This window comes from Ctenopharyngodon idella, chromosome 12 (genome assembly GCF_019924925.1).
Source record: "Ctenopharyngodon idella isolate HZGC_01 chromosome 12, HZGC01, whole genome shotgun sequence".
NCBI classification, from domain to species: Eukaryota; Metazoa; Chordata; class Actinopteri; order Cypriniformes; family Xenocyprididae; genus Ctenopharyngodon; species Ctenopharyngodon idella.
The window spans coordinates 20,537,849-20,551,940 of NC_067231.1; the positions used below are offsets into that span (position 1 = coordinate 20,537,849).

Below are 14,092 nucleotides of genomic sequence, written 5' to 3' on the forward strand. Positions count from 1 at the left end.
AATTCTGTCATCATTTACTCACCCTCAAGTTGTTCCTAACCTGTATGAATTTCTTTCTTCTGCTGAACACAAAAGAAGATATTTTGAAGAATATGGTTAACCAAACAGTTGATGGACCCCATTGACTTCCATAGTATGGAAAAAAAAATACTATGGAAGTCAGTGGGGTCCATCAACTGTTTGGTTTACGACATTCTTCAAAATATCTTTTTTTTTGTGTGTGTGTGTTCAGCAGAAGAAAGAAATTCATACAGGTTTGGAACAAATTGAGGGTGAGTAAATGATGACAGAATTTTCATTTTTGGGAGTACTATCCCTTTAAAACACTGCTTTGCAGGAATATGCTCGAATTAGTGTTGCAGCTGGATTTTTGGCTGGAATATAGTGATTGAAATGTGCTCCGGCAATATCAGCTATTACAATATAATTTAAGGGTGCTCTTAGGTCCATTTCAAGCTTACCAGAACCAGGTCAGAGTTGACGCAAACACAAACGTGCTGATGTCGGTCATTCTTGAAAGAACTACAAATACGTACATATAAATGACGTCATCACTTTGCGCCGCGAAATCAAGAACAAGCATGGCTGGTGTCTCAACTGTGCAGAACGGTTCATTATCCAAACTGCAGTCTCTGCATGGTATATTTGCCATCTATAAGAAACAGGGTCCCACCTCAGCGGACGTGTTAAACACACTGAAGAAGGCGCTTTTAAAAGGTAGGTGCGTTTTTATTTTATTGTTCTTTTAGGGCATCTCGTGATTCATCCATTGCAGTTCATGTCACTCCTCTGCATTGGGGGAGTAGATAGTCATAAGACAATTATCAGAATACTTTTTATTGTATAACGAGTTTATCCTTACACAGAGGCAGGTGTCGCAAATCCCAACCCTCGGAAAAGGAAGAAGCAACCTTTAAAAATTGGTCATGGCGGCACCCTGGACAGCAATGCTTCTGGTGTACTTGGTAAATATAATCAAGCTTCTTCTTCCATTGTGAAACATGATACGAATAAAAAATACAACGAGAGCACTGATGAAGTCGAAACAGCTATTTTCCCAGAAATTACTTAGGCAAGATACCACAGGTGAAAACTGTAAGAATGTTTACCATTCTTCCCCAGATGATTAATCAAATTACATTGAGACAGTTGTTTTGTGTTGCGCATTTTGTGAAATGTTATGTTTAAATGTGTAAATTAGGCATCATCTAATTAAATGCACATTCATTTCCAGAAAAGAAATTTGAAAATGGGATAAAGCCAGGTTCTTGCTTCATTTTGTTGACATATTAGAGCTTTTACAGAGGGGATTTTCAAGATATCTTCTTTACACAAATTTTTACCATATTTTTAGAAATAAAATGTTATATAAAGCAGTAAAATGATCTGTAAAACCTAGGGGTGTATCAATATATCGTGCCACAATATGTATCATGGATAGTGACAATCTGTATTGTGTATAGTTCACCCAAAATGAAAATTACTGTGTGAGGAAAAAAATTCAAGTTTACATTGTTTTAGTGTCAGTACTACATTAAACTACTATATATAATGTTGAGTTATAATGTATAATAATGCAATGGGGGAATATTTGTGGGTCCTTTTTAATGGCAAATGTCTTATGTTACCAGTAAAAAGTGGCCTACGTTATTTTAAATATATCTAGCCAGCGACAGAGTGCAAGCATGTTCGTCTAAAATAATTCTGTATTTTCAGCTTCAGAATCATGAATATTTTTATTCTGTTGTCACCATTGTCCTGTGCATTGGGTTACCAGCAATTGGGTTAGTCCAAGCCTATGCATTTCCACCCCCAATGTAATACCAAATTTGGCATTTTAATCAACAGTACATTTTTGTTAACCATTTACCATGGTCTCGGAGTATCTCAATAATATCGTATCGTGAGTTCTGTATCGTGATAAGTATAGAGTCGTGACATGAGACTATCGTTACACCCCTAGTACAAACCTAAAGAATATAGTTAGGTATTAAAACTGGAAACTTTTGGTGTAAAATGATGGTGTCTGGGAGAAAAAAAAAAACACTTTTAAAGATATGTCTTGTAATTGAAAAAGTGTATTTTGGATGTTTTCTTTCCACTAGTTTGAGAGTGGCTTTGCCTTAAACAGAATATAATATACAAAAGAATATGATGTAATATGAAATACATAAAAATATTATATAACTTAAAAATAATGTTTTAACCGCTCTTGAAGGTTTTCTTCAGATTAAAAGAATCACGCATCAACTGATGTCTTAACATTTAATATCTTCTTTGCAAAAAGTCAGCATCATCATCACACCATCTTGACCTTATTTCGACACCACTTGAACATCATGACACCCTTTGAATATATCATTCGACATCTTTACGTCATGACAGTCAAAAACTGAAACAAATAAAATTACATTTAGATGCGTAATGTGTGAGTGTGTTTCTGTCCATATCACAGTTCCAAGTCCGTAGCTTATTAAATCAATATCAACACACAAAAAAACATAAACTTGCAAATAAAAAAAAAAAATGTTTTTCAGTGGTTGGAATTGGTGAAGGAACAAAGATGCTCACCACAATGCTTGCAGGATCAAAGGTAAGTATTTTCTGGCTCACATTTTGTTTACGTGTCTTTCTACACTTGTCATTCCCATCTTTTTATTACTGTGGCATTTAATTCTATTGTCTCTTTCATAGAAATACAGAGCTGTTGGAGAGTTAGGCAAAGCAACTGACACTCTTGACGTCACTGGAAATGTTGTTGAAGAGAAAAGTTACGGTAAGAATCATAATTTCATGGCTGCGCTTGTGAAGAGTGAATGGATATCTCACAGAAGTCAGTGTATAAAGCTAAGCACTTGTTTTTTTCCCAGATCACATCACAAAAGAGGCTTTTGAGGAGAAGCTAAAGCAGTTTACTGGTGAAATTATGCAGGTTCCACCTCTGTAAGTCAATTCATTCTGCTTGATATATTATACACTCTTCATTGACATCTGAAAGAATTATGTTTCTTGACATCTTAGACATTCTGATATTTGCTTTCAAAGATATTCAGCACTGAAGAAGGATGGCAAGCGCATGTCTGTTCTTCTCAAGCAAGGTCAAGAGGTTGAGGCTAAACCTGCACGTCCAGTTACAGTGTACAGTCTATCTTTACAAGACTTCAGCCCCCCACTTTTCACCATAGGTTAGTTATTTGGAAATATATGACATCTGGTAGTACATGTATGTTCTTGTACATAAGAGAGTTAATTTATAGAGTATAGTAAAGAGTTAATTTATATATATTTCATATAATCATTGTATGTCATGCTAAACAGCTTGACTTTTAATTTACATTTACAATTTGCATTTACAGATGTTGAGTGTGGAGGTGGGTTTTATGTCAGAAGTCTGGTTGATGATCTGGCCAAAGGTAGCACTCTAAAGATATTTATTTCTTGTAATATTGTAATATTAACTTGACATTTATAATCTGAGTTTTACCCTGTACCCCCTGCAGGTCTGTCGTCCTGTGCTCACGTCAAAGAACTGATCCGGACGAAGCAGGGTCAGTTCACATTGGAAGAACACGCATTGAAGGAAGAATGTTGGACGTTGACAGACATATCACAGGCTCTGCAGCCCTGCCCAGAGCCATCAGGGCAACAAAAGAATGCAAAGAAATCAAAATCAAAGCATAAGTCTGGCCCATCTGAATCTAAGGCTGATGATGGAGATCACAACAGTGACTAAAGGTGATGAAAAGACCCATCTGATACACAAGTTACATTCTCAGTGAGAGAATTGTAGGAAATTGCCTGGTCTGCTCTGATTTGATCTGGCCTCTATTACCATCCCTGTGCATCCATTTGCATGGCCATATATGGTACTTGTAAATATGGATAAAACAGGTGGTGTCAGTTTGATAAAATTTACTAAATTCAATTTTTTTTTATTTTTGTTTTGTTGTATTGTTTCAATATAAAAACCACTTAACTGTATGGTGCCAAGAGAAATAAATGATCATAATTTAGATTTTTAGGTTAAGTTAAAACTGCACTGTTTTTGTTTTGACAAACACCAGTTGGCAATGTCATTATTTAACTATGTAAGCTCAAAAGTGATGTAAATACTTGTCTTTTTTTTTCTTTTATATTGTTTTTATCACACACTGACAAGCTATTAAAGTTGATAGTGGGTTAGTGCATTTTTTTTCACTAATGAAAAAAGAATAGTATACTTAAAAATACAGTTATTTTGGTTTGCTAATAAATAAATATGTCATTCAATGTGTTTGTTTCCGGGTCCAGTAAATGTTCCATTCTTTTACATGCTATTTTCATGTTAGGTACAAAATCTAAAATTGAAAATAGAAGCAATATTTTAAAGAAAAAAAAAATGTGACTTGGAATTATTGGAGTATTAATGTGTTGCAAAGGTTTGAATAGCAATTTATTGCTATTGGTAAGAGTTTTGATTTCGAAAGAAGTCTCGTTTATGCCTGCATTTATTTGAGCAAAAATACAGTAAAAATAGTAATATTGTGAAATATTACAATTTAAAAGAACTGTTTTCTATTTAATATATTTTAAAATGTAATTAATTCCTTTGATGGCAAAGCTGAATTTTCAGTATCATTACTCCAGTCTTCAGTGTCACATGATCGTTCAGAAATAATTCTAATATGCTGATTACAAGTAAAATTTCAGTTGAAAACAGTTGTTTAAAAATACTGTCTCAGTTTCTGTAATTTTTAGTGTATTTTTATGTTCCTATCCATTAAGGGGAAGTAATAATTTATTGTTTTTGTACACCTAAACCAAACCTAAAAACATTATTAAAAAATATGTAATTAAAGTTGATTTCAGATGTCATGGGATAAAAAAAAAAAAAAAAAAAAACATGCAGTAAGCACCATTACACACTGAAATTTCACATTTATTTAAAGCAATATAATCGTAGGCCTGGTTTCACAGACAGGGCTTTGATTAAGCCAGGATTAGGCCTTAGGTCAATTAGGATGTTTAAGTAGCTTTTATAAATGTGCCTTAGGGGGGCGAAAAAAAAAAAAAGATTACTGGTGTGCATCTTGAAACAAAACAATGGCACTGACATATTTTAAGATATGTAAGTGTAAGTTGCTTTAAGTTAAAACAGCTCAAACTTGCATTTTAGTCTGGGGCTAGGCTTAAGCCTTGTCTGTGAAACTGGGGGATAGTCTCTTGCCGATCGAATCTGGTTTTTAGACTGTTTTTATGTTCACAATCAGCGTACTTGGATACTAATCCCTCTTAGTCAAGGATTAAGATCACATTCAACTTCTCTGCTCCAGACTCTCTGTCCACCCATACTTTAATGGCATTAAGAACAAAGAGAGAAATCATGAGAAATCGCTGTGTGAAATACAAACCCCACCTCCTCCTCCGTTGGCTACTTTTATTTAGTTTAGAATGGAGAGTCAAAACAGATCTCTGCATTGCCATGGATAAACAAATAATATTTCATTACCCTCTTCTGCTCATAATATAATTGTTCACTATAGGCACTGAACAGATGGAGAACATAAGAATGTAACACCACATTATATCGCTGACTTTAGAAAGGAGCTTTGTGTAATAGCAGTCATTTACAGCTAACAGTACAGCTATACCATATAGTTAAAGGTTTACCATCTGGGGGCACTATAGTGCTTTGGCTTCTTGAAGGATTTATGGCATGCCTGAGGTTCAGAGCAACCAATCGTAAATCAGCTGTGCTTTTGCACATGACAATTTGGTTATCCTACTACAGGTCACTGGTGTTTCATCATTGGGCAGTTATGCCGCATGTGCATTCTGACAGGCCGGGACATGCATGTGCTGTTACTGTGGTGCTCAGTGAGTCTGACTTGCCATAGCCTGAAGATCTGATTCTTTCATTCCTAAAGGTCTGAGGAGAAAGTGTCATGTTCCCCAGTGGGCCATGAAAGAATGTAGAGCTGCTCTTACTGAAACAGGAATTTTCAAAAACTGGAATATTGTGTAAATGCGAAAGTCGAAAATCTCTGCGAACATTAAATAGGTGAAGCATATATTAATTATTTTTTATAATCATTTATGATAAAGTGTTAAATGCTGTTCTTTTTACTTTAAATTTGCTCTTTATTAGCATTGTATTTTAACCACACAGCTCTGTTCCTAAAGTATAGTGGTGTTACATTCTTTTGTTATTTATCTGTTCAGTGCCTGACTGAATGGGGCTGTTGTGACGGGAATTATCTAAAAAGGGAAGTCTATGAGGTGTGAGAATCATCACAAAGCCCAGTAATTGTCTGTGTGGAATATCAAATTCCCAGCTGAATTGAGTGTTTTATTATATTCCATATAACAACTGGCAGATTTACAGTCGCATGAATATGTTATACTTTTTATGGCCTAAAAGAGACCCACCCTAGATTTTGCTCTCTCTTGCTCTCTCTCTCTCTTTCTCTCTCTCTCTATATATATATACACAAACACAAACACACACAGACCCACACACATTATATATATATATATATATATATATACAGTGCCCTCCACAATTATTGGCACCCTTAGTAAATATGAGCAAAGGCGGCTGTGAAAATAAATCTGCATTGTTTATCCTTTTGATCTTTCATTCAAAAAATTCACAAAATTCTAACCTTTCATCGAAGTAAAACAATTGAAAGTGGGGGGAAACTCACATTATGAAATAAATGTTTTTCTCCAATACATGTTGGCCACAATTATTGGCACCCCTAGAAATTCTTATGAGTAAAATATCTCTGAAGTATATTCCCATTCATATTTACATTTTTTAGCACACCAGGGTGACTAGGAGCATGAAATTGTCCAGCCATGACTTCCTGTTTCACAGGAGTATAAACATGAGGAAACACAAAGGCCAAATTCCCTTAATCATTCATCACAATGAGAAAAACCAAAGAATATAGTTCTGATGTGCAGCAAAAGATTGTTGAGCTTCACAAAATAGAAAGTGGCTGTAAGAAAATAGCTAAAGCATTGAAAATCCCTATTTCCACTATCAGGGCAATAATTAAGAAGTTCCAATCAACTAAAGATGTTACAAATCTGCCTGGAAGAGGACCTGTGTCTAAATCGTCCTAATGTGAAGTGAGGAGGAAAGTTTGAGTGGCCAAAGACTCTCCAAGGATCACAGCTGGAGAATTGCAGAGATTAGTTGTCTTGAGTCTCAGAAAGCCTAAAAAAATGATCAAACTGCACCTACATCACCACAAGTTGTTCGGGAGGGTTTCAAGAAAAATCCTCTGCTCTCATCCAGAAACAATCTCCAGCATATTCAGTTGTTAGACAAGACTGGAACTTCAAAAGGGACCGGCTTCTATGGTCAGATGAAACTAAAAAAAGAGCTTTTTGGCAGCAAACCCACCAGATGGGTTTGGTGCACACATGGATAAAAAGTACCCCATGCCCACGGTTAAATATACTGCTGGATCTTTAATGTTGTGGGCCTATTTTTCTCCTGGAGGTCCTGGACATCTTGTTCAGATACATGGTATCATGGATTCTAGCAAATACCAACAGATAAAAAATCAAAACCTGACTGCTTCTGCTAGAAATCCAATAATGGGCCATGGTTGAATCTTCCATCAGGACAATGATCCAAAACAAACATCAAAACCAACACAAAAATGTGTCACTGAGCACAAAATGAAGCTTCTGCCATGGTCGTCCCAGTTCCCTGACCTGAACCCTAAAGAAAATGAGTGTACTGAACTGAAGAGAAGCACCACCAACGTGGAGCTGGGAATCTGAAGGATCTGGAGAGATTCTGAATGAAGGAATGGTCTCTGATCTTTTGTCAGGTGTTCTCCAAACTCATCAGGCATTATAGGTGAAGACTCAGAGCTGTTATCTTGGCAAAAGGAGTTTGCAAAAAGTTTTGAATAAAAGGGTGCCAATAATTGTGGCCAACATTGTGGCAAAACATTTATTTCATAATGTGATTTCCCCCCCACTTTCAATTCTTTTCCTTTAACAAAAGGTTATATTTTTGTGAATTTTTTGAATGAAAGATCCAAAGGATAAACAATGCAGATTTATTTTCACAGCCGCCTTTGCTCATAATTACAATAATTGTGGAGGGCACTGTATATATATATATATATATATATATATATATATATATATAGTCAAATGTTTCACCATTACTATTTTTACTGTATTTTGATCAAATAAATGCAGCCTTGCTGAGCATTAGAGGCTTCTTTCAAAAACATTAAAAAATCTTACTGCAGGAGATACATCCCTGCTTCATATTACTTACAAGGTACCAATATCATGTTTGTGGTGTGTGAAAGTGTGACACTAATAAAGGAATCCAAAGAGCAGCAGGCATGAGGGCATACAATGTCTGCCATCATACAGTACTTTGGTTAGTGTTTTAGTCTTGGTGTGTGCAAAGTGTATAAAGCACATAGTGTATCATTTACAGAGATGCACCTAAACACTTAAGAGAAGAACAAAGTAATTATTTAAGATGGAGGCTAGAAAGTGTGAAGGGAATCTGGGTCATAAAACCTAGTCAGTGTGGATGTAGATTCCTAATTTAGTATTAGGATGAAGTCCTCATTTAGCAACTTGTTAATTTAAATGTTTACATTTACTGCACTCAGTATACTTCAGCATGATGGGCTGTTCTTTGCAATTGTTACAATGTAGGTAAAATGAAGTGCTTGCCATCTTGTTGTCTTGACTGGCTGTCATGTTAAGTCAACATGGGAAATAGGAAATATATTCTAAAAAAACTTTAACAGACATAGGAAGTTAGGTTTTCACGCATTTCCTAAAAATATGACACAAAATGTTTAATGAAGCTTCTCGAGAACTGCAATGGGCATTCTAAGGATGCACGCACTGTCCTCCTGTCTCTTTAAATATTTCCCCTTCCCATTGCGCATGCGCGGACATCTCCGTGTTGAGTTTGCTCCAACCTGAGGAGCAGCCAGCGCGAGCTGCTCGTAGTATGGGAGCTTAAACGGTGGTCGAGGGGGCCAAAATTCGCACACTGAAGGGTTTTCAGCGCCTTGGGACGAAGAGGATATATATCCATATTGAGGGTCGACACTTTTGACAAGGAGTTTATTATGTTGAGCCTAAAAAACAGCGAAAAAATATGCGGATAACGGATAGTACCTCAGGTTTTCCAAATCCCTCAGCGCAACGGACAACAGCAGAAACAACATCCATGTTACTGACTGCTGCGGTTATAAAGGATGCTTTTTACTCCGAAACCTTCTCCGTTTAGCCTGTTTGCCCGTGGCATATGAACGTTTAGCCACGAAAATCTCAAGGTTTAAAGGCTTTAAAGCACACAAGCAGTGTATTTGAACAGCCAGCTGAATGTTTACGCTTTAAAATGGCTGCGGACGGGATCAGAATAAGACCGTTGAATAATATGATGCTTTAAAGCTGGAAATACCCCATCTCTTGAGTTATGGTAATGATCTGGGAGGAAAGGTTTGTTTCAATGTTATGGGGAATTATTTTCCAGCCCTGTAACTGCAGGAGGTAACGTAGGAAATTCCTGCCCTTGTTCAGAAACACAATGAGACGAGACAGTTGATTTAATATGCCTGTGTTTATGCTGATTTTATCTTATCTCACTCGGATCTGGAAGTTTTCCCTTAAACGATTGCCTAGATTTCAGGAAACGATCGCTGATGTTTAAGGAATATTCATGATCTATAAGTGAACGGATCACCCCTGCTGTTATAATTGAAACAATCTGGGCACCAGTAGGCAGGGAAGAAAGGCCCTAAGATATTGATACCCAATTCAGCAGCAGCAGCATCCTTAAACCATGAATGCTGGGAAGAGGATGCTCAGACCTGAGCTGTTTCTGGTCAGACAGAGACTGCAGGGCATGCAGAGATATTTATGGCTCTGTGTGATGTTCTCTTTGGTGCTGATATCAGACGGCTCTCCATCTAAACCCTGTGAGAAGAGCTGTTTGTCAGGCAGGTGTGTGAACGGATCTTGTGTCTGTGATCGTGGATGGGTTGGTGACCAATGTCAACACTGCCAGGGAAGATTCAAGTGAGTATTTACTAAAACATTTAAGAGTATGAGACATTTGAACCTGTTTTCAGCTCAAGAGGAACATGGAAGCATGCTTGTGTGTCAAATATATGTGATTTCTTTAATTGTTAGTTAGTTTATTAAGCATTTAAAGGTCTGTTATTGTATACTGTGTGTATGTTAATAATTTAAAGCATTGGATATTCATATTTGTCTAAGAATTTTTGAATTAAATTGAAAGGGACTTTTCACATATGTGCACCATCTGGTTAAAAACTGATATGAGGGGCATTTGTTCTTAACTCATCCCTCCTTTCAGACTATTTTCATATGGCTGAAAATATAAATTACACTTCCACATTGAAATCTTTCTTGGTATACTCCTGGCAAATCCTATGGGTCCTGGCACAGTTTAGTTGAATTAAAGTTTTGTACTTTTAGCACACATAAATTAAGTTTGCTAAGCATTTAGGCCTACACTCTGGTTTCTATAAAGCAGCACTGAAAAACTGGATGCTCTAATTTGATGGTTTCTTGCTGGTTACACATTTACTTTACACACTGTTATAGATTAGTAGTTTTTAACTAATTGTACAGAGATGATCTGATGAATCTTCAAACATTTACTATACTGTCTTTATTAATTCTGGGTCTTTCTCTTCAGAAAGGATGTCAAAGTTACTGTGGGCAGACATGATTTAGTTTTAAACGATTGCAGCTTGACAGCTGTATGATAAATGAAACTCTTGAACAAAGCTCCTGCACTCCTGTATCTTAAAATAGCATCCCACTCTCATTGGGTGCAACAAAGATCTCTCTTCACTCCATCTTAGAAGCAGCTGAGAGGATGCTCTTGGCATTTATAAGTGCTGTCACTCAAACTAAACTTCATACTGACACCCAGACCTGTATAACAAAGGTTTAAAGCAACAATAGCTGGATGAAAGGAAGTGGTCTCCGTTGATGTTTTGATACTCTTGGCTATTTTTGTGCCTTTCATGCTGGTCCAGGTGACCAGGAAATACTAAGAAGACCAGGGAATTATATGACCGTGTCATACTGACCATTAGCTGCTGCTCCACAAGATGCATGATCAAACAACAAAGGCTGTCACCTTGACAAATAACAGGTTGTCGTTATAAAGACTGGCTAAGTGGATACATGGGATAGAAAGTGTGTCTGGTGTACCACTCCATTGTTTTGAACATGGCTTGCATGTGCAGATGTTGTTTATGAGGATGCAGAATTATTAATGACCTGTGTTAGGTTTCAGGCTCATAAACAACAATCTCCTTTCATGATAGGGCTTTAATAATGTAGATAGAGACCGGTCTGTGTCTGCTCAAAGTTAAAATATAACAAGGAAAATGAAGGTAATTTATAATTTTCTAGTCACAATGTAAGTAACCTGCCTAGAGTCAACTTTGTTGTTAAAAGTGAGTGCTTTGGAAATTTCTAAAGCAATATCATAGCCTAAACCTTAATCTTGCTTAGAGATGGGTTGGCGTTCTGTGGCTTTTTGTGGCTGTGCCATCTAATGATGTAACTTCCTTGTGTTATTTTCTTGTAAATTGAAGTGTTCATTTAGACTGGCGATGAAACCAACAGTAGATTAAGTTTCAGTAGATTACTTAAAGTTGTAGCAATTGCATATAAATTGTGCTGATGTTTATAAGTATAGATACATTTGATTATGAAAATGTTTTTAAAATGTGTTTTTTGTCCTTAAATTGTTTATATATTGTCTGCGTAAATAATTTTGAGTACTTTATAAGGCCATTATCTGCCGTACTTGATGTGCAATTGCTGTGTACATAGATTTTAGAATGTCACCCTTAATTTCATGTAGTTTCTCTTGAAATTAGCTTTATAATTAGAGTAGGGCTGGGCGGTATGGCGATATCGTTACCACGGTTTTAAATTGTCAATCGTTAGTAATTTTGCTGTATCACGGTATGTAAATATATAGCACTATTGACAGTTCACTCAGAGTGATGAAATGCATGAATCAGAATATAAAAACTTGGATGTGCTTGATGTTAAAAAGAGTTAAGTGCAGTATATCCTGAAAAGGAACTTGGTGCGGTGCTCATGCTGATACTGCAATGGAAAGCTGCCTCTCTTAGAAGGCAGTCGCAAATTTGGGTCATGTTCAATGTTAAAAACAAGTGTTGCCGCACAAGTCCTGAAAGTTGAAGCCAAAGCATCTTGATCGCCCCCAAATGGTTGGTCCCAGTATAGGTCATAAACCCTGCCCTCTCCATGAACTATAATGGGACGTGAGACAAACTAAGCTACGGAGCCCCGGACATGACATGCAGGAAAAAAATAGTAGGCTAAATCGTGCGCACGATTTACTATTTCATTCCTTCGATTTACTAAAACGTGCACACGATTTACTATTTCGTTCCCTCGATTTATAAATCATGTGTAGGGACCGACTGACTTTTTTTGGGATTTTCGGGAGGAGATTTGAGCTTTAACTTTAACGAGTTTGTATGCCCATATAATCTTTAGGGTATTAGGTTAGCTAATTTGGCTTGCTGTCCACTGAGGAGGGGCTCAATGAAGCAGCTTCAGCTCGAGCTCTGATATACCCCCACAGTGAATAAATATAGGATATGATTACATAGGGCAAGGCACCTGAGATGAAGGTGGAGTTTGGGGAGGTGGAGGGATGCTGGAACAGCTGAGACTGAAGAGAGGTAAGCAGCTGCTTATACTCTGCCTGTTGATTGGAAGATTAGATGGGCTCGCTCCTCCCTAAATTACGTTTAGGAACTTCACTTAATTTCTACATTTCCATAACTGTTTTTTTTTTTTTTTTTCCTTCACACCGACCGATGAGTTGTTCTGCAGTAAACTGTACTAAACAATTCTGCGGGACTGAGGGCGGAGCCTTGATAGTGTGCACGGCTCCACTTCATGTTCACTACTGTGCAGAATCGGGTTCCGAGTTCACTACTGCGCAGACTCAGGTCCCGAATCAGCACAAGATGTCAGCACCTGGGACATATGCGACTTCACTTTTCTACAATGGAAGAGAGTGGAGGCATATTTTTTTTTTAGTCTATGGTTAAGAAGTGTTATTAAGCACAATAAGCAGTGAAAAACCTGCTACACTGTCTCATTCATGTAAATCAAACAAAAGAGAAAATAACTTACTGAGAATAAATGTCCCAGCATTTAGTTTAAGGCATTCATTCCTTGAGAAAAAAAGTTTCTCACAATTGTGAGTTTATATCTCACAATCACAAGAAAAAAGTCTGAATTGTGAGTTTATATCACGCAATTGCGAGTTAATATCTCAGAATTCTGACTTTATAACTTACAATTGTGAGAAAAATAAAAAGTCGCAATTACTGTTTTTATTTTTTTATTTAGTGGCGGAAACGGGCTTCCATACAAAAATGCACTAGTCATTAACACCAAAGACTCAAAGAGTCATGCCAGTGAAGAACAAGAAACAGGAGAGCAAGCATGTTTATTTTCTAAAGTCGAAATAAAACTGAACACATCAATATTGCAATCGACACAACAGCCTCTTAAATGTCTACAGACACTCAAGTCTCAGTTAAGCTCAAGTGCCCAAAAAAAGAGCACAAGTAAACTGATATCCTTCAAAAAGGTATCTTCAGTATAATGGAAAAAAATAAAATAATGTTAACTATATTAAAGTCTAAAAATGTCAAAGCCTAAGCCATGCAAAATGTTGGAGTAAAGAGTACATATACTTATTCAATAATGTAGTTAAGTAGAGAGTAAAAGTTGCTGATATATTTGATATGATACAAGATACAAGGTCCCATTGACTTCCATAGTATACTATGGAATACAGGTTTGGAACAACTAATTATATTACAGTAGTAATTACATTTACACCACTGATAAAATGTATTAATAACTGATAAGGGTTTGTGACAGTTCCTGTACCTGGTTACTTTCTTTTTTCTTTTCTTGTTTTTAACCTTTTTATCCTCTTCATTTTAGATGGTCCTGCTGTGTGACAGATGCATTTTAAAAGTACAAATATTCTATTTAGTATCTC

General features: G+C 36.5%; 2 protein-coding genes across 2 annotated transcripts in view; both read left to right on the forward strand.

The window, feature by feature from the left end:
- The first annotated feature begins 531 nt into the window (after positions 1 to 531).
- Positions 532 to 4,269, forward strand: trub1 (TruB pseudouridine (psi) synthase family member 1). The gene is made up of 8 exons (XM_051913591.1): positions 532 to 717; positions 867 to 965; positions 2,538 to 2,593; positions 2,695 to 2,776; positions 2,871 to 2,943; positions 3,046 to 3,185; positions 3,357 to 3,413; positions 3,501 to 4,269. The coding sequence occupies exons 1-8, from the start codon at positions 543 to 545 to the stop codon at positions 3,731 to 3,733; spliced, it is 915 nt and encodes a 304-aa protein (XP_051769551.1). The 5' UTR covers positions 532 to 542; the 3' UTR covers positions 3,734 to 4,269.
- Positions 4,270 to 8,935: 4,666 nt separating this feature from the next.
- Positions 8,936 to 14,092, forward strand: part of atrnl1b (attractin-like 1b) — a 102,838-nt gene continuing 97,681 nt past the window's right edge. Inside the window, exon 1 of the mRNA XM_051913558.1 lies at positions 8,936 to 10,062. Within this exon, the coding sequence (XP_051769518.1) occupies positions 9,827 to 10,062 (236 nt within the window). The 5' untranslated portion in view covers positions 8,936 to 9,826. The remainder of the gene's footprint in view (positions 10,063 to 14,092) is intronic.

Coding starts and splice junctions, on each gene's coding strand:
- trub1 (XM_051913591.1), top strand. CDS start 543: ATGACGTCATCACTTTGCGCCGCGAAATCAAGAACAAGCATGGCTGGT. Junction 718..866: donor GAAGAAGGCGCTTTTAAAAG/GTAGGTGCGTTT, acceptor ATCCTTACACAG/AGGCAGGTGTCGCAAATCCC. Junction 966..2,537: donor CAATGCTTCTGGTGTACTTG/GTAAATATAATC, acceptor AATGTTTTTCAG/TGGTTGGAATTGGTGAAGGA.